The sequence below is a fragment of the Epinephelus fuscoguttatus genome, linkage group LG14, assembly GCF_011397635.1.
Source record: "Epinephelus fuscoguttatus linkage group LG14, E.fuscoguttatus.final_Chr_v1".
In the NCBI taxonomy this organism is placed as follows: Eukaryota; Metazoa; Chordata; class Actinopteri; order Perciformes; family Serranidae; genus Epinephelus; species Epinephelus fuscoguttatus.
The window spans coordinates 27,128,278-27,149,860 of NC_064765.1; the positions used below are offsets into that span (position 1 = coordinate 27,128,278).

Sequence of the window (21,583 nt, forward strand, 5' to 3'; positions counted from 1 at the left end):
AAGTTTGCCTCTTGGCTTTTTCTTGAACTCGCATAGAATTTTCCTTGGCGCCCATCAGCTCATGTGTCACTGGTCAAGATGCTGTGCTTTCACTGTGTACTTCAGCTTTGAAGAATGTGCGGCGGTGGATGGATAGCTTCTTGACATACCTGAGTTTTAGTTGAATTGAACTTTTTCTCTCATATAATGTTTTTTTTTTTTATCACACCGTGTCCAGTCGCATTGCAGCATTTCAGTGCCCTGGGACAAATTCCTCGCGGTGGTCAGGAATGATGTTAATGACTTTAGTGGGTTTTGTCCTTTTTAGCTGAGGATTGCAAGGTCCCAGACATTGAATGTAGACGATTCAAAGCTCAAAGAAAATTCTTACTCCTTTTATCATATTCAGTTTGCTTACTTTTAATTCTTTCTGATCAAATCCGAAGACCTTGGGAAGGATTTTTTATTTGTCTGCAACACAGAAATGTTTTTTATGAACCTGATGAGAGGAGAACTGTCAAACCAGACAAACACACTTGTAAACTCACACTCTTACATGCAAACACATCAGCTTTGCTACACTTTTAAAATAACTTCTCTTCATGGCTGCCACCGTAATATATCTGTGTCAAATCCCAGTTAAGGACCTTGTTGGTCAAAACTTGAGCACACCTCTGGAGTGTCTTAACTTTTGCCCTAACATAATCCCAATTTCATCCTTAATCCTAAACTTAAAATCCCTGTAAGAACTAGCCGCCATTTCTTCACATCCCACAGAGACCTCATAAGAACAGCGCTGTCTGCATGCTGTCAAGAGAGTATGTCCTAAATCACACACACAGACCGTATCCGCCCAAGGTATTTAGCAATCAGAGCAATGTCTCATTTGATTACAGCGGAACAAGATTGCCTTCATGAATGCTTGTCGCTCCCGACTGATGTTAATTTTCATCAGGAAAATGTGAAGCCTTGCCACCTTTCCCACTAGTTTGTCAAGACCAACCATCAAGGTCAATTTGTCTCAGTGGAGATGACAAGCAGGTCCCTCCCTGTCAGCTTTGTGTCATTTGTTATGTGTGCTTGTTGTATAGCATATTTCTGTTGAATATTTGGATGGCAAAAGTTTCTGACAGTTGCACTTTTATTTCTTTGTTCCAGGTTCTATTCTGAAAAAGCTTCTACACACTGGAAATTCATTCAAGGTAAGTGCTGTTTTTATTGTTGTTATTGCCACATGAATATGAAAAATCGCCATCTTCCAGCCGCATAACGCACTGCGGTACTAATTGTTTGTGTATCTGTTAATGTGTCCCAATAACCTCCTGTTCAGATCCGCTGTGAGGGGATTCGTCTCTTCCTGCTGTGGCTGCAGGCCCTGAGGGACAACTGTGCTGAGGAGCAGTTCCTTATCTTTGCCTGTCTGGTGCCAGGTTTCCCTGCTGTGCCCTCCACCAGAGGGCCCTGTACCCTCGACACCATCATTTACAACCCTTTCTCCAACCCTCCTGATGGTGAATATGAATGTTTCTACCTGTGTGAATTTAAAATGACATTTGCAGAGCATGTGTTGTGATGAGGGGGGGGGTCACTGAGGTCAAACTGTTATCAGATTGCGTGGGTTCTTTTTTAGTGGGGAGCTCTCGCTTTCCTACACTTACCTCAGCCCTTTGTATCTGTTGACTTGAGCAGCTAAGGTGGTGCCTGAGGAGATTACCCCGCTGGTTCCGGCTGTTGTGGGAGAAAAGGTTGCAGATGACCAGACCTGTTACATCCTTGAAACCCTGCTCAAGTACATGGTCATCCAGGTAATATTTAATTATGTCAGGAAAGACATGCAATCTAGCCTTATTATTGGCTTCAATGTGGTTATCATGGTAAACAGTTTGCATTTGTATAATGCCTTTCTAGTCTTTCCACTGTTTAAAGTGCTTTTACACTGCATTACACATCTACCCATTCATACATAAAAAGAAAGACTATCTGCACAAACAATGGTTATCATGCCAAAAAGACATCGCCTGTATATGAATAATACTCCACAGCGTATGTGTTTTCGTGATCATGATACTGACATGAGTACTCCGTTTGTTATCCCTGTCTTGATGACAGTAACATGAAAAACTAAATACAATATCAGTGTTAAGTGTGTAAAGTTTGAGTCTGTGAATCTTCTGTGTACCTACCCCACGCCATTTTCCTTTTTGTGTACCATTTGTTAAAGAAGCCTTCAAAGTATTGTGTTGCAAACAATGTACTGTCGCTTTCTGAGTGATGCTGGAACCATCTTCTCTCCCTGTAGTCTGACCTTGTCTTTTGTGCTCTGTCTACCAGGCATCCAGTTTAGAATGGAGGAACAAAGAGAACCAGGACACTGGCTTCAGGTTTCTCTTCAGCCTGTTCAAGAAGTACTACCTTCCACATCTATTCCCCTCCTTCACCAAGCTTACAAATCTCTACAAGCCTTTATTAGGTAAGGTAGCATACATTATATATACTGTGTATCAGGGGTCGGCAGCAACATTTGCTCAAGGGCAAGAATCTCTCTGTATCTCTGTCTCTCTCTATTTATAGATACACACACACACACGTATATTTATATACATAATTTTTTACAAAAAATTATTCAAATCAAATGAAATTAATCAAATGAATGCGAAGAAATCTACTTCATGATCTAACTTTTAGATTTATTTATTTCAAATCAGTGCTGCACTGCTACAACAGTGTGGCTGAAGTGACAAAATAGCAGCATGTAATTAACCCTGTGAGACTCATACTGAAGACACATTTGTCTTTTTTTTGGGAGGGGGGGCAAGGGATCTGAAAAATACTGCACACAAAAAAGTGCGTAGTTTATGCCCTGGGACTAACATAAAGTGGACATATCTGTAAAGGGGAGACTCGTGGGTACCCACAGAACCCATTTTCATTCAGATTTCTTGAGGTGAGAGGTCAAGGGACCTTTGTGAAAATGGCAATGCTGTTTTTCCCTCACCAAAATTTAGCTTATCTCTGGAGCATTATTTAGCCCCCTTCCTGAGAGGCTAGCATAACATGGTTGGTATTCCTTATGTGATGTTTAATCTCTTGCTCTTTGTCTTCCTCTCGCTTTTCTCCCTTTGTCCTGTTTTTTTCTTTCTCCCCCTGTCACCATCCTTTACTCTTCGTCTCGCTGTATCGGTCAATTAGACCTCCCCCACCACAGACCAAAACCCTTGTATGTGCCAGTGACGCGGAACAATGAGAGCACCTTCTGCACCAGGGACCAGTACCTGGCACCCCGAGTGGCCTTCATCACCTGGCTTGTAACCTTCTTCCTGGAGAAGAAGTATGTCAGCAGTGTTGCTGCAGCGCAGAGCGCCAAGAATGGCACAGAAGTCATTCCCAAACTCATCCAGGTAAGCATGAGAGTCTTACAGTCAGTGAGGATGGAAGAGGTAGGCTGCGGCGAGGTAGTTGCAGTATTATGTTCTTATGCAAACTCCTTTAAAGTATTAGAGTACACATTATTTGTTAAAGTTGTGAAATATACACTGTCATGTATTTGCAGTGAAATATTGGGCAAATATATTGCGGCAAGTACATTAAGAAGAGTGCAGATGCAGACAGGATCTGCTGTTAAGTCAGTATATGAATGGATGTTATGACAGTTGCAAACCTGTAGAATACTTGCTCACAAAAATATATTGGGTGTTTTTTTCGAGCCGATACACAAGCAGGCCTCCAAAATCAGATAACACATAAAATTCCAACATCACTGTTCACAGCCCCCTGCAGTCCCGGTAAATCGTGACCAGCAAGACTCATGGAAGTCTCTCAGTGTTTAACATGTATTATTTATCAGTGTTATTTATGCACAATACTGCAATTTTGTGTATTTGTTTTTGGGCGTGGTAAATATAAAGAGTGACAGTTATCATGGGGAGAGAAAGAGGGGGCTACAATGCAAAATTACTATTATTATGATTGCATGAATGTTGAAAATCATTTTTCAGTTATGACCACTGCAGTAATCTGATTCCTTGTAGAAATGTCCTGAAAACACAACTGATCAACTATAGAATTTCTACTTAATGAGACTCTGGCATTCCATTATTTAACTTTGCCGAAGCAGCCCGACAGCATACTCAGGGACGCTCATTTTTCACTGTGTCTCTGTGGTTACCCAGACTGTCACTGCAGGCAGTAGCAGCCAGGAGAAGGAGAAGGATAAGACATCAGATGGGGATCCGAACGGGCCTGCGGGGGAGCCTGAGAAGAGCCACTCCAACAGCAGCACGCTGTCAGATCGACGGCACAGTGATTCCAGCTTGTGTAGCATCGAGGAGGAGCACCGCTATGTCTATGACATGGTGCATGCCATCCTGCTGTCCACCAGAGACAATGTGAATTTTGTCAACGAGGTCTTCCACCAGGTACAGTGGGGTCACCATTTCTTTATTTCATGTTTACAAATGAATTTCATTGCATGTGTAGTTATCATTCAGTATTCTAATAAGAATTCAGACTGGATGGTTACACTGTGATAACATGTACTATGTTGCCCTCTGCTGGCCATTTGTTAACATTACTTAGAGATCACTCCCACCACCAAAACACCTATAATACTGTAACACTTCAAATTAAAAGTCCATGTTCCTCCTCCTAAGGCCTTCCTGCTACCATCTTGCGAGGCATCAGCAACCAGGAAGGTGATCAAAGTATACAGGAAGTGGATACTGCAGGAGAAGCCCAGCTTCATGACAGAGCCTGAGACAACTACACAGGAAGATGAGGTTGATCAACGCTCTGAACAGATACTCAGCACAGAGACTAACAGCATGCACACACAGGTAAAACCCCTGATACAGGCAACCAAATAATGTACATTTTAGCATAGCATACATATGAGTTTTACTTTTGTAACAGTTTGAAATATATTTTAAATGTATTTATTAAAATGTGTGTGATTCTAACTCCAGTTCCACTGACATGACACACTCACCTGTTCCTCACGTCATAAGCTAAAACATCCACACTATGGGGGTCTCATAAATAGACAAGTTATGACCATATAATGTTTATCTTTACAAACATATAAGGTTTTTTCTATCGTAGTTATAGTAGCTATCTAAATTAGGGTTTTACCGCCTGTCATTTTTGTACATTGGAAGCTTCCATTGAGATTTTCGAATGAAGCTTTAAATGTTTGTTGTCATATTTTATGATGTCATCACCTTAAAAAGAAATTTTTAAATCCTTGAACAAAAAAAATCTCAAATCGAATAACAATTCATCAGATTAAATTAGTAATTATTTCTTTATTAGATCAACATGTAATGAATATAAGTTGTCAGTTAGTCAACAATTTGTACATACATATATACCTACATGTACATGTACATGTACATGTACATGTACTTGTTTTGGAATGGCTAAAAGCCAACAAATATGTGAAGCAGAATATTTCATTAGATAAAAATATATGAGTTTTGAAAATGATTACATCTTTTTTCAATAAATGTTGGCTCTTAGACTTTACAATGCCTTGGAGTTATTGAACATTTTTGGGGCACATGAGTCAGAAACAATCTTAGGCAGCTGCCACTGGAATCTCAATCTACAAATAGTTTTATACTAATACAATTTATGTAGCCTAATCTTTATCTGCAGTTGTGCAGAAATACCAGGTTTACATAGAATAAATAGACAGAAGAAAAAAACAGAAGCACAGCATTCGAATTTGAATGTCAACATTTCAAATGAAGCTTCAAGTGTTCTTTACAGCCTTTGTCAAAATATATTAGCTTATGTCTACTGACCAGTTGACTGGTCTGCTTTTTTTCTACCAGATGATAGAGAGTCACGGCCACAGACGGTCATCCAGCTGGGGGAGGACTTATTCGTTCAGCAGCGCCATCAGTCGCGGCTTTCTCACAGAGGAGCAGAACAGGGATGTCAAGGCTGGTATCCAGCCCACACTACAGGTCTGTCTCCATGCTCAGTTTAGCTTTATCTCGAATCACAGTATTCAGTGATTAGAATCAGAAATATGTACTGTATGTCTTTGTGGGCAGCATGGTGGAGAGTTTTAGGTTTGAACCTGCTGACTGCTGCAGCCCTTCTGTGTTGAGTTTGCATGTTCATGGCCTCATGTTGTTGTTTTGTTGGTTTTATCCATGTTTTCTGGCTTCCTCCCACAGTCCAAAGACATGCAGGTTAATTGGTGACTTTAAATTGCCTGTAGGTGTAAATGTGAGTGTGAATGGTTGTCTTTCTCTATGTGTCAGCCATGTGATAGTCTGGCGACCTGTTCAGGGTGTACCCTGCCTCTCAGCTGGGATCGGCTCCAGCAGCCTGTAACCTTTAAGAGGATAGCGGTTACAGAAAAAGGATGTATGGATGACTTTATACTGCTGTTTGCTTGACCTTAATGTGTCATAATGCCCTTATATGTGTAGGTGTTCCTGACCAACTCATCCAATGTTTTCCTGCTGGAGCCATGCCAGGATGTAGCTAAACTCCTGGATAACCAGGTGGAGGTGTGCAAGGGTGTTCTCAGCATCTACCGGCACATGATCATGGAGCACACGATGAATACACAGACATGGTCAGTACGATATGAAGATACACATGAAATTTGATTTTATTTGATGATTCTTTATCACTTCACCTATTTTTTTTGACAATGTTCTGATTTACTCTTTGTGTTCTGCAGGGAGCAGATGCTGCAGGTACTGCTAAGAGTCACTGAGGCAGTGATGAAGAGGCCACAGGAAAACCAAAGAAAAGACAACTTTGCTGAAAGTTTAGCATCTATACTTTTTAGGGTATGTCTACAGTTGGTGCTTGGATTACATTTATATATGGTGTTTAGCACACATTTATATATAGTGTTTGTTGTCATACCTGCTCTCTGCACTGTAATTACAGAATAATGAATGTACATAATTTTGTGCAATTTCCTTTATGAATAACATCCATGAGTTGTTGTTCAGGTACCTTTTATGTGCTGGGTATGAGTGTGTGTGTGTCTTGGATGGATTGGTTGTTGACAAATAGGCAAAGAGACACTAAACCAAATAAGATGTATCATTTTCAGAATTCTGTTGTCACATCTTATCAGCGGGTGAAATTCAGAGCTGCAACCCTGTCTGTCCATGCTAATTCATCTTTCCCCCATCTCATCTCGCATTCAGACCATCATTGTGGCGTGGGTGCGAGCCAACCTGTGCGTATTTATTTCCCGGGAGCTATGGGACGAGCTGCTGGCAGTGCTGTCCTCTCTTACCTGCTGGGAGGAGCTGGTGACAGAGTGGGCCAGCATCATGGACTCGCTGACGGCTGTCCTGGCACGCTCGGTTTATGGCCTGGACATGGCCAGCCTGCCTCTGGACAAACTCAGCGAACAGAAGGAGAAGAAGCAGCGAGGACGTGGTGAGGGGGAGGACTGGTGGGAGGGGGAAACTGAGGATTGGGATGGCTAGACTTTGTGTGAACAAAGGTTTGAAACTCACTTTGTTCTCTAATTGGGAAGCTTTTAAATGTCTAAGAAATTGCATTAAACCTCATTTGTATAGATTTGGTTCAGATTTTTGTGTAACAGATTTTCTGAATTGATAAAGAAGTTGTATGCGGCATTCAGAGTATATCTATGGAATTTTTTGCATACAGTTCTCATCATGGAGGTGGCTTAGCTAGTGGCTAGCAGCTAACAGTGCTAACAGCAGAAATAGTGCTTAGAACGGCAACAGTGCTGACAGAGCTAATGGCGTTGGGGGAACCAGAGGGTGGACGCTATGCTTCCGCAATGACACTGTAGGTCAGGATGGCATTATAAGCAGCAACTGCAGCATGAGCGCAGTGCATAACAGCAGCAATAAGCTAGCCAATGGGGAACACACACAGGGACTAACATGCACGTATGACCAGTCCAGCATACAACAACGAAGAACAGAGAAACTCAGATTACAACCCACGCAGCTCAGGATGCCATTACTCCACTATATCTTTATATAGCTGTTAGTGGTTAGCTGTTTTATTAATGCTCTGCATGTCACATACAGCTCCTGTAGATGAAAAAAAAACACAGCTCAATGAATGTAGCCTTTTAAACAACTGTGAGTGCTGACAGTTAGCCATTTGATTGATTATTCAATCACCAAAATTAATTAACAACTATTTGATGAATGAATTGATACAATCTGTCATTAAACTGGAGATAGACAAGTTATTTCGTCATTGTGAAGTAAATGTGCACGCACAAGGCACAATGTAATAGCTATAGAATAATGACATCATCAGTGTTTAGATTGGTTACCTATAAGCTTCGCTTTCACTATGCAATTCTGTCTGCCACCCGGTACTATCTCCCGGGAAAATGAAGGCTTGGGGCGATGGTGGTGTAGTGGATAGAGCAGGCGCCCCATGTACAAGGCTGTTGCTGCAGCGGCCAGGGTTCAACTCCAGCCTGTGGCCCTTTGCTGCATGTCATTCCCCCTCTCTCTCCCCCCTTCACACTAAACTGTCCTATCGATTAAAGGCAAAAACGGCCAAAAAATATCTTTTAAAAAAAATGAAGGCTCCATTTACAGCAAAGGGAAATGAGTCAAGCATTGCGCAACCAAAACAGGAAGAAGATAGAGCTTTTGTTTTCCCCAGTAGCTATGACTAGTTATACAAGAGTGTTGTAAGCTTAACTATTGTGTTGAGTTGCCTCTTAGTGAAATGCTCTGAGTGATGCCGTCTATGTCTAGGGCTTTTATTGTGAAAGGTAAGAACAAAAGGAGTAAGGCTGTAATGTGCTCCCATTTAAGATATGGGAAGCAATAAAGAGTTGGTCGTCTTGGTTCAGACTACAAAGCCTCCTTGTTATTACCTTCATAAGCATAGGCACAACTCACAACCCTTAGCTACAATATCAGTGTAAGTGCTTTGCAGTTATTATCCCCAGGACTGGAAATGGCGGACAGCGAAATAACCGAAGTATTGTGGAAAGTGTGGTGGTTGTTAGTCTCTGAGGAAAATGGAAAGCTATCCGTTTGTCTTTGCAACAGCAGCGCCAACAATTATATACCACTTGGAAATGGTGTTGAAAACTTGTCTGTCTCCACTTTTAAAAAAGCTAAAAAATTCTGTTATTCCAGTTTTCCTATTGAAAGATACATGGCTTTTTCTGTTTTGTGTCATGTAAACTGAATACCTTTAGGTTTTTGACTTTTGGCTAAACACCTGTAACATATATACTGCACAGCCACCATCCATCACTATGCCCTGCTGTCTTCCATAATGTCTATTTTAATATTACCACTGGTGGTTGCCAAAGTCTGAAATGGTCAAATCGTACGCATCATGGTTTGAAGTGTGCACTTGACAATTACCTCATGCTAGTTCAGATACCCAAACCACATGCAAGGTTAAGGAAATGGGCGGACACTGATGTTGACAGCCACAGCAGCAGTATGTGGGGTGTTAGGATTCAAAGAACCTGTTCTTTAAGATCTACCATACAAATAACCGCAGTTGTTAATAAAGGAATGTACACACTGACACCTCATTACTCAGCAAATGTTGTTCTCTGAATGTCAGGTGTGATCCAGGACTCTCAGAAGGCAGCGGCAGTGGCACGTTCCTTCTCACTGAGCTGGAGGAACCAAGGGGAGCAGAGCGGGCCGGGAGTTCAGGAACCCATGAGGATTCGCTCCGCCACTACGTCAGGAGCTCCTGGTGTTGAGAAGGCCCGTAACAACGTCCGACAGAAGGCCTCCGGTAAGTGCTTGTGATGTCAGTGATAACATTATTGTATTAGCTGTGTATTACTATACCATCAAAGCAGGTAAAAATATGCTACAAAGGAGTTTCTTTAAGGCCCTCCATATGTGTGTATTCTATATTCATGCTGTATTAATCCTCTGGCTTTGTGTGGGCCAACAACACTGTACTGATAAGCTTTCGGAGCACAGCGTCAGACCACAGGGTTTATCAGAGGTATTGACTGCGTGTGAAAGCCTTCAGACAGGTCCATGTGTACGCTAGCCCAGGTGTCGTTGAAAGGCCCACCACCAAAGACAAAGAGGCCAGCAGATGGCCCCCATTGTTTCCCCTCACATGTCACTGGCCAATGTCAACATGTTTCCATGTCAGCTCGATTGCAGGCATACAGCACAATCCCCCCCGACGGCATGTCAAAGGCCAGCTTTGGACACTCATTGTCATTAGCTCAATTCAGACACGGCAAACACCCCTTATCTGATGGGAATGTGGCAGGCTAATTATAAGTTGAGCTGGGAGGCAGTAGAGTAGTTACTAGCTGCAGTGCCTGTCTTGCTCGTCTTAATTTTGTCTAGACAGAATCTTAATGTGGAGGATAAAAGACAGAGACGATCCCTTTTCCTTTCCTGGCCTTCCGCCTCCCCAATTACCACAAACGTTCTAAAATGACGAGCTTGTTGAGCTAGGAGCAGATGTATTTGTGCCTGAAGGATGAAGTCTTAAAAGGGGTGTGTACGTGTGTGTGCCTTTGTGTGTGTGTGCTGACACATCTATTATGTGTCTCATGTGCATGTTTATGCACCTATTCTGTTTATTTGTATCTACATGCAAGCAAAGATGGACATTAAACACTACCGCTTCAAATTCCCTTCCCTTTCTTTGGCCTAATTGGATTTCTCCCACATTGATCTTCAAAGGCCCGGCAGCCCTCCTCCCTACTCCTCAAGAGAGGGCCCACACATCAATTGCACGGCGGTTTTTGATAGTTTCATTAAGAGTGTAATTAATGCTCATTAATATGCATAAATGGGAAGCAGTGGCGGGCTGTAGCAGAGACGATGTATCTCTCTTACTGAAAGGCATAATTAAAGTGTGCTGAAAGCAGAGAATAGAACCGTCCTCTTTCATTGCTCTCTTTGAGATTAAGCCTGAAGTGCTATACAGACACAACGGCCAATGCCTCAGCATTGACAACTGTCAAAACTTGGCTGCACTTCTGCATGCAAATACAAACTAATATTGTTGAGAGATCATGTCTTGATAATGGAGACGACGGCTGGATATTTCATTATGGGACTCATTAAGCTTCTACAACTGCAGAGACGTAGTTGAAGCAGCTCTCACTCTGCTGTCGCTGGGATGGTATACCTTTAAGTAAACTGTGATATCATAAGATAATATAAGTTATATGAAATATGGAAAATAAAGTAGTAGGTTTGGCCTGCAAGTGGTTTTTTTGTGTGTGTGTGTGTGTTATGGTGCACCACTTAGATAAAGCATTCTAGTTAAAAAACAAAATCAAAAAATCAATACACATTATATGTATCTTAGCACAGGGTTTATGGTTAATGAATTAAAAAAAATCTAATACTTTTAAGTTATGTCAGATTTCGTAGAGCAGTATTGCTATGTGTGAAGTGTTAGCCCAAACTAATTTCTTTTTTAAAGGCCTTTTAATAATGTTAGCCTGTCATCATCCCCCCTCCCCCTTTTAACAGTTGTATCTTGTTATGTTTTATTGTGGGTGATTTTTCAATTTCATTCTCTGTAATTTGATCTGCTAGATTTTATTTGGCACGGTGCCAGTTAGTGTTAACTTTGTGTTCCCTGTGTAAAACGTTTTGTAGCTCTGTTTTAAAAGTTGCCATATAAATAAAGTTTTTAATTAGGGGTGCCTTGATCAGTTTTTTTTTTTTTTTTTGCCTCCAATAGCAATTGCTAATTGTCTATGAGCCATATTGGCCGAGAAACACAAACCCATGTTCCTTTTCGTAGCTGGTATTATAGGTCAGTGTGACTGCTGTGTAGTGTGTTGGGATCTCCCCCAGATGGCAGCATACCCTAGGCTTTAAATTCTGTGTGACTGTTTGGGTTGAGCTGAATATTTATTTATTTATTTATTTATTAAGATTATTTTTGGGGGCTTTTATGCCTTTAATTGACAGGACAGTGTAGGATGAAAGGGGGAGAGGGAGCAGGAATGATACGCAGCTAAGGGCTGCAGGCTGGAATCAAACCTGCAGCCGCTGCAGCAAGGACAGCACCTTTGCACATGGGGCACCTGCTCTATCCACTAATCCGCCGATGCCCTTGAATACTTATTTTTAATGTCAGTCTCTTACTCTTGTGATCAAAAAATATCTGGAGCTTAGTTTTGAGATTGTTCTGTAAATAATTTTCTAATTAATAATTTGAAAAAGCATTTTCTCATCAACCCATATCAAATTCAGCTTTAAATAACACCCATTTCAGGTTTGAACTCCGCCTGCTTCTGGTTTAAACTTTGTCTATTACAAATATAGATGCGGATATAGATCATTTAGTTTGTGAATAGATACAGACATTGATACAGATAATGGTGTACTCACTAATCTCTAGTGACTGTACAGTATGAAGAAATGAACCATAAGAAGTCTTGTTGGTTTCTTATTCTGTCAACATGCTTTTACATAAGCTGCTCGACCAGCAGAGCAGCACAAAGAACTCCCAAGAAGCAATTTAAAAAGTAGCCTACAATAAGTCTGGAGGGACACATGAGTCAGTATGTGGATGTGTGGCATCATGTAGAGGGGGCTCTTCACTGCAGCAGTGGGAGTTCAGATTGTGAGGTTTTAGCAAAACAGAGTGACTGATGGCGTATCTAGAAATGATTGGATAGTCCCACTCAATACATGCAACAAACTTCTTGTATCACCATTTCAAATTTTCTGTTTTTGTGACCTCTGTCCAAGTGTGGTTTTTATCTTTTTTGCCTCCAGTATGAATCCTATTTACATTTTTTTCTCAGAGCCACAGTTGTAATTTTTTCTGGAAGTTTCTCCCATATTTATTTCAACAAACTGAATTGACCATATGAAGGTCAAACTCTGGGTCTGCTGTACTTTATTTACTGGTCTGTCCCGATCAGGAATGTTTTTATTAATTGAAGCCCTTTTGTAGTGCTCTGTACTTTGTTGTAAATTGAATTCTGTCTTCTTCCCTTTACCCTTTTCTGTTTCCACTGTCTTTCTTCTTTCTCTTCTCCTTTCTTCTTCCCTGATGGAAGCTAAGCGAAGCCAGTCCATCAGCAACTGTGTTCATCTGTACGAGGCTTTGCCCACTGCTAAAAGCGTTCCTATGCTGCTCCACACTGTGAGCTCTTTCTTGCCTGGTATCTCTTCTGGTAACTCTGCTTGCTCTCACAGACTCTCAGGTAAAGTGCGTTCTGAGAGCTGCATGTGTTTGTGACCTCCGCCCCGTGTTTCCATCCATCTGTCACTATCTGTTATGTGCTGTCAGTTTCTGTGGCTGTGGTGGCAGTATCTGAAGCAGGGAGATGTATGTTTTAACAGGAGCTGAAGCCTGTCTTATGTTTACTCACTGAAAAATGTCAAAATCTCCAGGGCAGCCCTGCGATGTTTAGGAATACAGTCTGTAACAAGAGTGTGTCTGCATCACCACTGCATGTGTGCATGTCCTAATTTCTCTACAACGCTCTCAGGAGTGTGTCTCCATCTATAATGTGTCTTTAAATTTATATAAATAACAAAAGACATATCTCAGTGCCTTTACATTTAAGTGTTTGTGTTGTGGTTTCTGTTTGGTTCTTGTGGCTCTGCCTAACTATGTGTCTTTTCTTCTGTCTGTCAGATGTGGAAGAGTGTCAGCTGTCAGAATGTGGGTTAGAGGAGGAGCTTGGAGGCGGGGATAGCCCTCTGCCACGTAGCAGCAGCACCTCCGACATCACCCAACAACTGTCTGACACTTTGCCAGGTATATACAAACACAAACTTGATTTTGATTCTCTACACTCTACTTGTAAGCCATTCCTTAAGTTGATTAAAAGGGTAAAAATAATTTGCCAGTATATGTAGTTGGCATTTTATCAATTACACTCTTTCCAATTTAATTCAATTCAATACAGTATACTAAATCAATATCTGTTAAAGGGATAGTTCAGATTTATTTGAGGTTAGGTTGTATGTGGTACTCACCCACAGTCAGTGTATAACCGTCAGTAGATGGCAGTGTGCACACCCCCAGTTTGGAGTGACAGACAAGAGTACCGCCACAAGAAGGTAAACAACATACTTCTGTGAACAGGGGCAGCAGCGAAATGTATTTTAGCTACCTAAAAGAAAACCAATAACAGTTTAAGTGTATGATTTATTGACAATATTTTCACCACTTTACCTTGCCTTCGGACAGCCTTTTCCAACAAGGAACTAAAGCCGTTATATCCATCTATGCACTGTTCAAAGCCACCAGACTCCTTTGACAAAAACAGTAATTTTAATTTTCAGAACACAGGAACTGCTGGTCTACTGTTGCCTCGATCAGTTACTTGTAAGTGTCATTGTCGTGTTTTAAAGGGCTTGTTTGGATTCACCAAAGCACAATAACACAACCTAACTGATCAAGGCAGTGGTACACCAACAACTCCAGTGTTCTGTGAGGTAGAATTACAGATTTAGTCATAGGAGTCTGGTGCCTTTTGAATAGAGCCTAGATAATGTCTTCAGATTCCCATCGAAAAGGGCCGTCTGTTGGCAAGGTAACGAGTAAAAATATTCTAAATGTAGAAAATACTTTAACTGGTATTGATTTTGTTTTTAGGTAGGTGAAATATGTTTTTGCTGCTGCCACCGTCCACAGCAGCACATTAGCTTCCATGTCAGTATTTCTCTTAACTATGTAATTCAATGACTGTGGATAACTACCTCATATAACCCCACTTCAAAAAATCTGATCTATCCCTTTAAGCATTTTATGTTCAGGTTTGTTGACATATGGCCAGATAATAGAGATGTAGGCCATAGTTACTGATGGTGAAATAGTATTAGACTGGGGTCTGAAGTCTTAAGCAGTCCTTTGATGGATACATATAGCACTAGTGTGCATTTTGAAATATATGTTGAGATGTGATATCTGCTGTTTTATATATAAAATTAAACATTTAATATGGATGTCTGCATCTTTTTATTAGGGTGACTGGAGACAGTTCATTCATGTTTACCACCTATAGGGATGATGTGAGGGAAATCAGGCATTTTGAGTGCATTCACATATAGATTTTGAAGCATTTTTTATTTCTCTTGTAATAGTTAATTTGACAGGGACTGTGCTCATTGAAAAAAAAGATTTCTAAATGAGCCAGGCCTGATGTGAAAAAAACACATTTTCACCTGTTAAATTAAACTCAACAACATAAAGGTCATAGTAAGGAGATATGTTTTTAAGATAAATTAATCTTGGTTTCTCTGCCTTTTTAATAACATTGCCTGTTGCACTTCAGTCCAGAAGAGAGAGTACTCCCCTACTTCCTATGGCTCTGAAAGCAGGACATCTGAGGGGAGGAGAGAGAGCAGTGAGCCACCAGTGGTGAGAGGAATCATTTTGTACTATAGTATTAAGTCAAAGCAATGAAATAAGATTGGTCTATAGGAGTATCTCTTCCTTAACGTTTTTTCCTGTGCTCCTAGATCCTCATCCGGCAGAGCAGCAGTCCCGCTGAGACAGAGTGCAATGCTGAGGGACACACGAACCACACAAGACCCAAGCTCAGAGAGAAAAGTTAGAGATTACATCACTTTTTATTTTTTTAATGATTGTCACTGTAATTTCTGTGTAGCTGTGTTTTAATTTAGATGTTTCACATGAGTGATTACTTTCCCTTACACAGCCAATACAATTCATCATACTGTATTAACTTCTAACACTTGTCCTTTATCCACCTCATTCACTTGCTTCTACCTAGGTGAGAGTATAAGCAGTGAGACGTCCAACGGCTACCTCAATGAAGCTGAGGTCACCTGGCAGGCTTTTGATGAGGAAGCTGACACTCAGTCCACACAATCAGCCCACATGGATGTGACAGCTGACCCCCAGAGCCAGGGGAGTCTGCTACTCAGCCATAATGAGGCTCTCGCAGGTATTGAGCACATTAAACAGATTTTGCCCCTCTATTTCAGATTTTATTATATTTTACAATTAACTACAATCTGTTTTGAGAAAATATAGGCACCCTTTGTGGCACATAAGTTGACAGTGAGTTTAAAGCAACTACAAGGAACTTAGATTTGTCCCTATACTGTCCCTTTAAGCTTTGATTGTGTTTGGGTCAATTGTTTTCACCTACTCTTTGCTGATCCTGCCGCAATATCAGCCATCACCACATAATATAACATCAAACATAAAATTCTCTAAAGAAAAATCTCCTCCTGCTTCCTTTAAACTGGCGAACTATCTGGGAAAATGTTGACAAAGGCTCTTTCAATCTGCATGCTGTAAATGGTTTCACCTGATTATGCAGGGAATTGGACCTGGGGTCAGGCATTTAGAATAACTGCATAGAAATAGCCAGTCTTTCAGCTGGTGGTCTTCTTTGCTTACGTAGGTCATATATAGACCTCAGTATTAAATTGAGACTATTTGACAACTCCTTGTAGCTTCTTTAAAATAAGACAACTGTGCTGTGATCAGGAGCATGTTTAAATACAGGGTTAGCCGTAAACCTGTAGAATTTAGCCCTGTTGAGAAGTTAAACAAAATGACCCTAGACAAGCTTTTAGCCTTGCATAGTTGATAAGTAAAAATGAGTTGAAAGAGTTCAGCAGTTAAGTGGGTTCATGTGAGGTGTGTCCCATCTAGCTGGGGTTATGGTGCCTCCAATTACCTCACCCCAGGTCGAGTGACTCAGTAAGGAAACTTGATCAGCTTGTCAGTATGCTAGGTAGGTAGGTAGGTTTATTTTGACAACAATTAAAAAACATACATGAGTAACTGCAGATCAGTTTCATATACATTAATTAAAAATCGTCGAGGATTAAAATACACAATAGAGCCAGAAGGCTTATTTCCATTGTGGTCCTCGATGACAATAAAAGCTGGCAATTGTGTCAATGACAGGGAAGACTGGCATAGTTAAACACAAACAACCCCCTAAAAACATGTGATTTTTTATTTATTTTTATTTTTATTTATTTATTTTATTTTATTTTTTTTTATTTTTTTTTTGGAACCAGAAAGCACAGAATCTTCAATTAGTCAGCCATTTCCTAAGATTGAATTTAAAATTTCTCTCATTTGAGATTAATTTGAGAGAAACGGGAAGATCACACTACAGGCAAGCTGCAGTGTATGAAAAGGTATTTTTCCCGAACTTAGTTTTAAATTTTAAAGGAACAAAATTTGTTTGGCTGCCTCTGGTATTGTAAGAGTGTGTAGCTCTCACTGGATTAAAAAGGTCAGCAAGGTAGGGAGGTGCATTTTGAAAAGCTATTTTGTGGGCAATGCCCATTTTAATCTGCACCACCCTTTTTTCCACATTTAAGAAATTAATCTTTTTGAAATGGACTGAATCCAAATGAGTGCGGTGATGCAGCTTCAAAACAACTCTAATTAACTTGTTTTGAGTAGTCTGCAGTTTGTTTTTAAGAGACTGTGCAGTGCCACTATACCAGAAGGTGGCAGCATAGTCAAAATGGCATAGTACTAATGCTCCAGCCAAGGTTTTTAAAGTTGCTGAATTCAGTATATTTGCATTTCTTGCCAGAAATTTTGTTCTGTTGGTAATCTTATTGTGTGCTTTCATGGCCATATCCAACACATCCAAGGTAGTAAACTTTTGTTTTTGCCGTAATTACTGACTGCCCAAATTTTACCTCAAAATTGGGTGAAATTCTCAATTTGGGTCTAGATCCGAAGAGAATGGACTCAGTCTTTCCAAGGTGAAGAGAAAGCCTATTATCGGAGAGCCACCCCGCTACTTTTTGAATCTCCACAATGTAGCCGATAGTAAAAACTAAAAGCGTTATCAGAACTCCACTCTTGCCTGGCACCCTGCGTGCCGCCATCTTGCTCTTGCTGCAGTACCTCTTTGGCTCAGTCGTTTAGTCTTTTAAAGTTGCTGACAGTATGTGTGCTTGTGCATTGTGAAATTTTGTGAAAGGAAAGTGACCTGTGGTCTACAGTGATTTTAGACAGAATTGTAAAATTTGTTTGCAGCTATTTTTATTTTAATAGGGAAATAATCAAGATCCCTCTGCTATCAACCCTTCCTCTTTTCATTATTATTGATGGAGAGATAGGCGTTGCCCCTCTGCCCTTCCCACCCTTGCACGTAACCTTCGTTTTGTGTTGTCGTACATTGTGATCATCATGAAGTTGTCACTCTTCTGTTGTCCCTGTGCTCCCTCCCTTCCTCACACCCAATTTTATCCCTTCCCCCCCTGTCGTTTTTAGGTCCTGATTGTGCCCACCCTCCCCACTCTGCACCCCCGTCCTACCACCACCACCACCACCACCACCAAAACCACTACCACTACCCCCAGAACCCGCCTGCCTCACCAGCCCTGGTGGTGCACACAGAGTGCCCACGGGAGTGCCCCCTGGATGACAGCATGCATCAGTCTGTCTTACACATGCCACACCACTTGGGTACTGCTCACTAGCTGCTACTCATCATATCGAGTCCTCATTTACCATTGACTCTCCATGATCTTTATTTGATTTTTTGCTTCTACTTGAGCTCAAACATGCATTGTGTGTATCTGATTTTAATTGTGCACAACATTTTGCTTAGAAGAGCTGAAAACTGTTTAATTTAAAAATCACCTCAGGTCATCTACACACTTCATCCATTTTTGTGTCCTTTCCTGGCCTCCCTCCCTCCACTCCCCATTGTCCTTCTGCTGCCCACTAGGTGGCACTGTCCTCCCACAATTCAACCTGAGTTCATTTGGATGATGCATGTGATTTGTGCATGTTTCCCAAAAGTGTTTCAGTGCTTTGGTCAATTTCAGTGAGCAAAGAACTAAGTGCTTGGATGCATTTGGGAAAAGCACAGAGAGACTGAGGATATAGTCAACAACTGCTCAAACAATGACAGGGTGGCTGTATGTATTACAAACATATCTCTAAATTTAAAAGACTTTTATAAAAGGTGTTGTGCTTTTGTTGACTGAATCCCATACCATCTGTAAATTAGTATATTATGTATCAGGTACCAGCACCTACAAATTCACATGTTACCAATTAATTTATCCTCTAACCCAAAACACAAACACTCTCTCTGACCATGCAGACAGTAGTGAGTGTCTGGCTGATGACGTGAGCATAATTGCGGGTGGGACCCTGACCGGTTGGCATGCTGATTCGGCCTTCGTCCTGTGGAGGAGGATTTTGGGTATCCTGGGAGATGTCAACAACATCCGCTGCCCAAAAATCCATGCCAAGGTCTTCTCCTGCCTTTATGATCTCTGGCACAAGCTGGCCAAGGTGAGTTGGAGAGACAAAAACCCCTTTTATGTAAAACATTTGATCTCAAATGAAACAAAAAAATATATATTCCCTCTCTTACAAAGAGATAGTTAGGCATGAAATGCAAGTATGTAATGACTTTCTATAAAATGCCTGGTGATTGATTTAAGTGTTCTTTGCATATAAAACAGTTATGTTTTGAGGATCCAATTATGTTGATGAAACAGCGCATGTTTATTTCAGATTAACAGTGTCTGTGTCAATGTATGTATCATTCAAGAACACAAGCCCTTAAAGATTCGTCATGATGGTTACCTGTATTGACTGAAAGTGAATGTGTGCTTACAGATCCGGGACAATCTCGGGATCAGTGTGGACAACCAGTCTTCTCCACCTCAGCCTGCCTTCATCCCTCCTCTTCGAATGTTGGCCTCCTGGCTCTTTAGGGTATCCACAATCAGTTTAAAGTTCTCCAGCACTGCAAACATTTTGGCATTTCCCCCTCAATATTTAGAACAATAAAACCATGAATGCAGCAGAGGACATTATTACGGTGAACAGCTAGAATGCAATTCATAGTAGTGCTTCAGTTAAAATGGGCAGTGACAGTATGCATGCTCAAAAACAATGGTTGCAATCTGCCATGAAATGGAAAGAAGAAGCAGCCATGCGCAATTGAAGCATAGATACAGTACCATTAAATTTCCACACTAGAAAGTGATGCAGAAAAGGCACAAATTGGTGCATTAAAATTCTCCAGAATGCAGAAACTAAAGTGTTTGATGCTGTCACCCTGTCCCCCAAAATGTTGAAAGAACTCCGACAGAGTTGATGTTATGATGAGTGGATAGTAAGGCATTTTCCCGCTATTTGTACCTTTCAAATTAACCTGAGGATTCACATTTAGAGATGATTAGTTTTGCTGTTCTTGTCTTTCTGAAACTGGTCTATGCACCTACGATGTCATCCGGCTTGTAGCCTACAGGTAGCTAGGCTAGATTTTAGCACCTGGCAGAAATTTGAGGACTGTGCAGTAACGTTGAGCATTACATTAAAAGTGCAGCATTTTCCATATACTCCACACAGACATTTATGAGCTTAATGAATGACCAAATTAATGAATTATCTTTATTTATCATTAGAGTTATTTTTGGCTTTTTTGTGTATCAGTAGTTTAATTTAAAAACCAATACAAAGGCTAGATTAGACATGGAATTAAAACCACTTTGCCCCTTAAAATAACCCTGTTTATTTTCATTGAGTGCATTTATGTTTGTAATGAATCAATAAATGAACCATAGTAGCATGTTTTGATAAATCGTACAGTGAAGGTGTCAATAAAGAAATAAAAAGGAATAAAGCCATTCTTAATTTAAAAAGTTATGATTTAGGTATAGGTGTGGTTCCAAATATACACTGCTGTTTACAGAATGTGTGGGCCAAAATGCACAAGAAGCCTTAATCTTCTTTACGATGATTCACTACATGATTACTACTACTAATACTGACCCCAGCATCTGTCTCTCCTCCACAGGCCACCATGCTGCCAGCTGAGTATAAGGCTGGCAAGCTGCAGGCCTACAAGCTGATCTGTGAGATGATGACCAGGCACCAGGATGTGCTCCCCAACAGTGATTTCTTGGTGCACCTCTACCACATCATGCACAAGGGCATCACCAGCGATGACCAGGTACAGCCAGCAGTTGGCACCTACTACATGGCTGCCAGTTGTTCTTTTATTCACTGCTAGATGGCGCACTAGTCAAACTCATGTGAGGTACAGGCATTAGCCTGGTTTAAAACTGGAAAACGATGGGTTGTAGTGGTGATCTACTATTTCCTGTGTGATGTGACTCAGTGATTCCTATTCACCTGTTAGTTCTCGGTATAAATTAGGTACGGCCTTGGCTTATCATCTACACTTCATTTGTGTCCAGTGCAGGTTCATTTTATATATTTAAGACCAACACGAGGACCTTAGCTGACATGAGTGAGGACAGGGGTCATATAGGTGCAGTGTAATTTGAGATGGTTGAGACTTCGATTCAGCTGGTGATTTTAAAAAACAGCATGTCAACCAGTGGTGATGAAGAATGCCCGTGTGTTTTGGCATCTTCCACCTCCTTTAGCCACACCCTTCCTTGTATTTAAATCTGGCCTCGCTCCTTTCCATCCAGACGAAGCTGAGTGGAGATGAATGGAGTCCCTCAAAACAAAGGACAAGGATAAAAGTGTGTGTATGGGGGGGGGGTTGGATGCCTGTGTGTGTGTGTGTGTGGGTGTGGGTGTGGGTGTGTGGGTGTGGGTTTGGGTATATATGCCCTCCTGGCTGGGTTTCTATTGCGCCTTGGCAGTGCGACAAGCTTATTAGAATGTTTTCCATGTCGTTAAATAA

At 41.0% G+C, this 21,583-nt stretch overlaps 1 protein-coding gene across 6 annotated transcripts in view; it reads left to right on the forward strand.

Annotated features, from left to right (window-relative positions):
* ralgapa2 (Ral GTPase activating protein catalytic subunit alpha 2) overlaps positions 1 to 21,583 on the forward strand; it is a 110,564-nt gene that overhangs the window by 29,760 nt on the left and 59,221 nt on the right. For 4 of the 6 annotated variants that reach the window (XR_007450846.1, XM_049595354.1, XM_049595355.1 and 1 more), the window contains exons 5-24: positions 1,138 to 1,181; positions 1,310 to 1,490; positions 1,669 to 1,784; positions 2,311 to 2,449; positions 3,169 to 3,377; positions 4,149 to 4,394; positions 4,629 to 4,811; positions 5,811 to 5,945; positions 6,420 to 6,568; positions 6,677 to 6,788; positions 7,158 to 7,395; positions 9,547 to 9,726; positions 13,579 to 13,701; positions 15,224 to 15,309; positions 15,411 to 15,501; positions 15,686 to 15,859; positions 18,172 to 18,366; positions 19,013 to 19,206; positions 19,537 to 19,635; positions 20,723 to 20,878. Coding sequence is in view for 4 of the 6 variants with exons in the window: in XM_049595354.1 (XP_049451311.1) it covers positions 1,138 to 1,181; positions 1,310 to 1,490; positions 1,669 to 1,784; positions 2,311 to 2,449; positions 3,169 to 3,377; positions 4,149 to 4,394; positions 4,629 to 4,811; positions 5,811 to 5,945; positions 6,420 to 6,568; positions 6,677 to 6,788; positions 7,158 to 7,395; positions 9,547 to 9,726; positions 13,579 to 13,701; positions 15,224 to 15,309; positions 15,411 to 15,501; positions 15,686 to 15,859; positions 18,172 to 18,366; positions 19,013 to 19,206; positions 19,537 to 19,635; positions 20,723 to 20,878 (3,050 nt within the window). In the remaining 2 variants the exon portion in view is untranslated. Of the gene's footprint in view, positions 1 to 1,137; positions 1,182 to 1,309; positions 1,491 to 1,668; positions 1,785 to 2,310; positions 2,450 to 3,168; positions 3,378 to 4,148; positions 4,395 to 4,628; positions 4,812 to 5,810; positions 5,946 to 6,419; positions 6,569 to 6,676; positions 6,789 to 7,157; positions 7,396 to 9,546; positions 9,727 to 12,994; positions 13,142 to 13,578; positions 13,702 to 15,223; positions 15,310 to 15,410; positions 15,502 to 15,685; positions 15,860 to 18,171; positions 18,367 to 19,012; positions 19,207 to 19,536; positions 19,636 to 20,722; positions 20,879 to 21,583 lie in introns of all 6 variants that reach the window. The other 2 variants (XM_049595357.1, XR_007450847.1) reach the window with 2 other exon arrangements.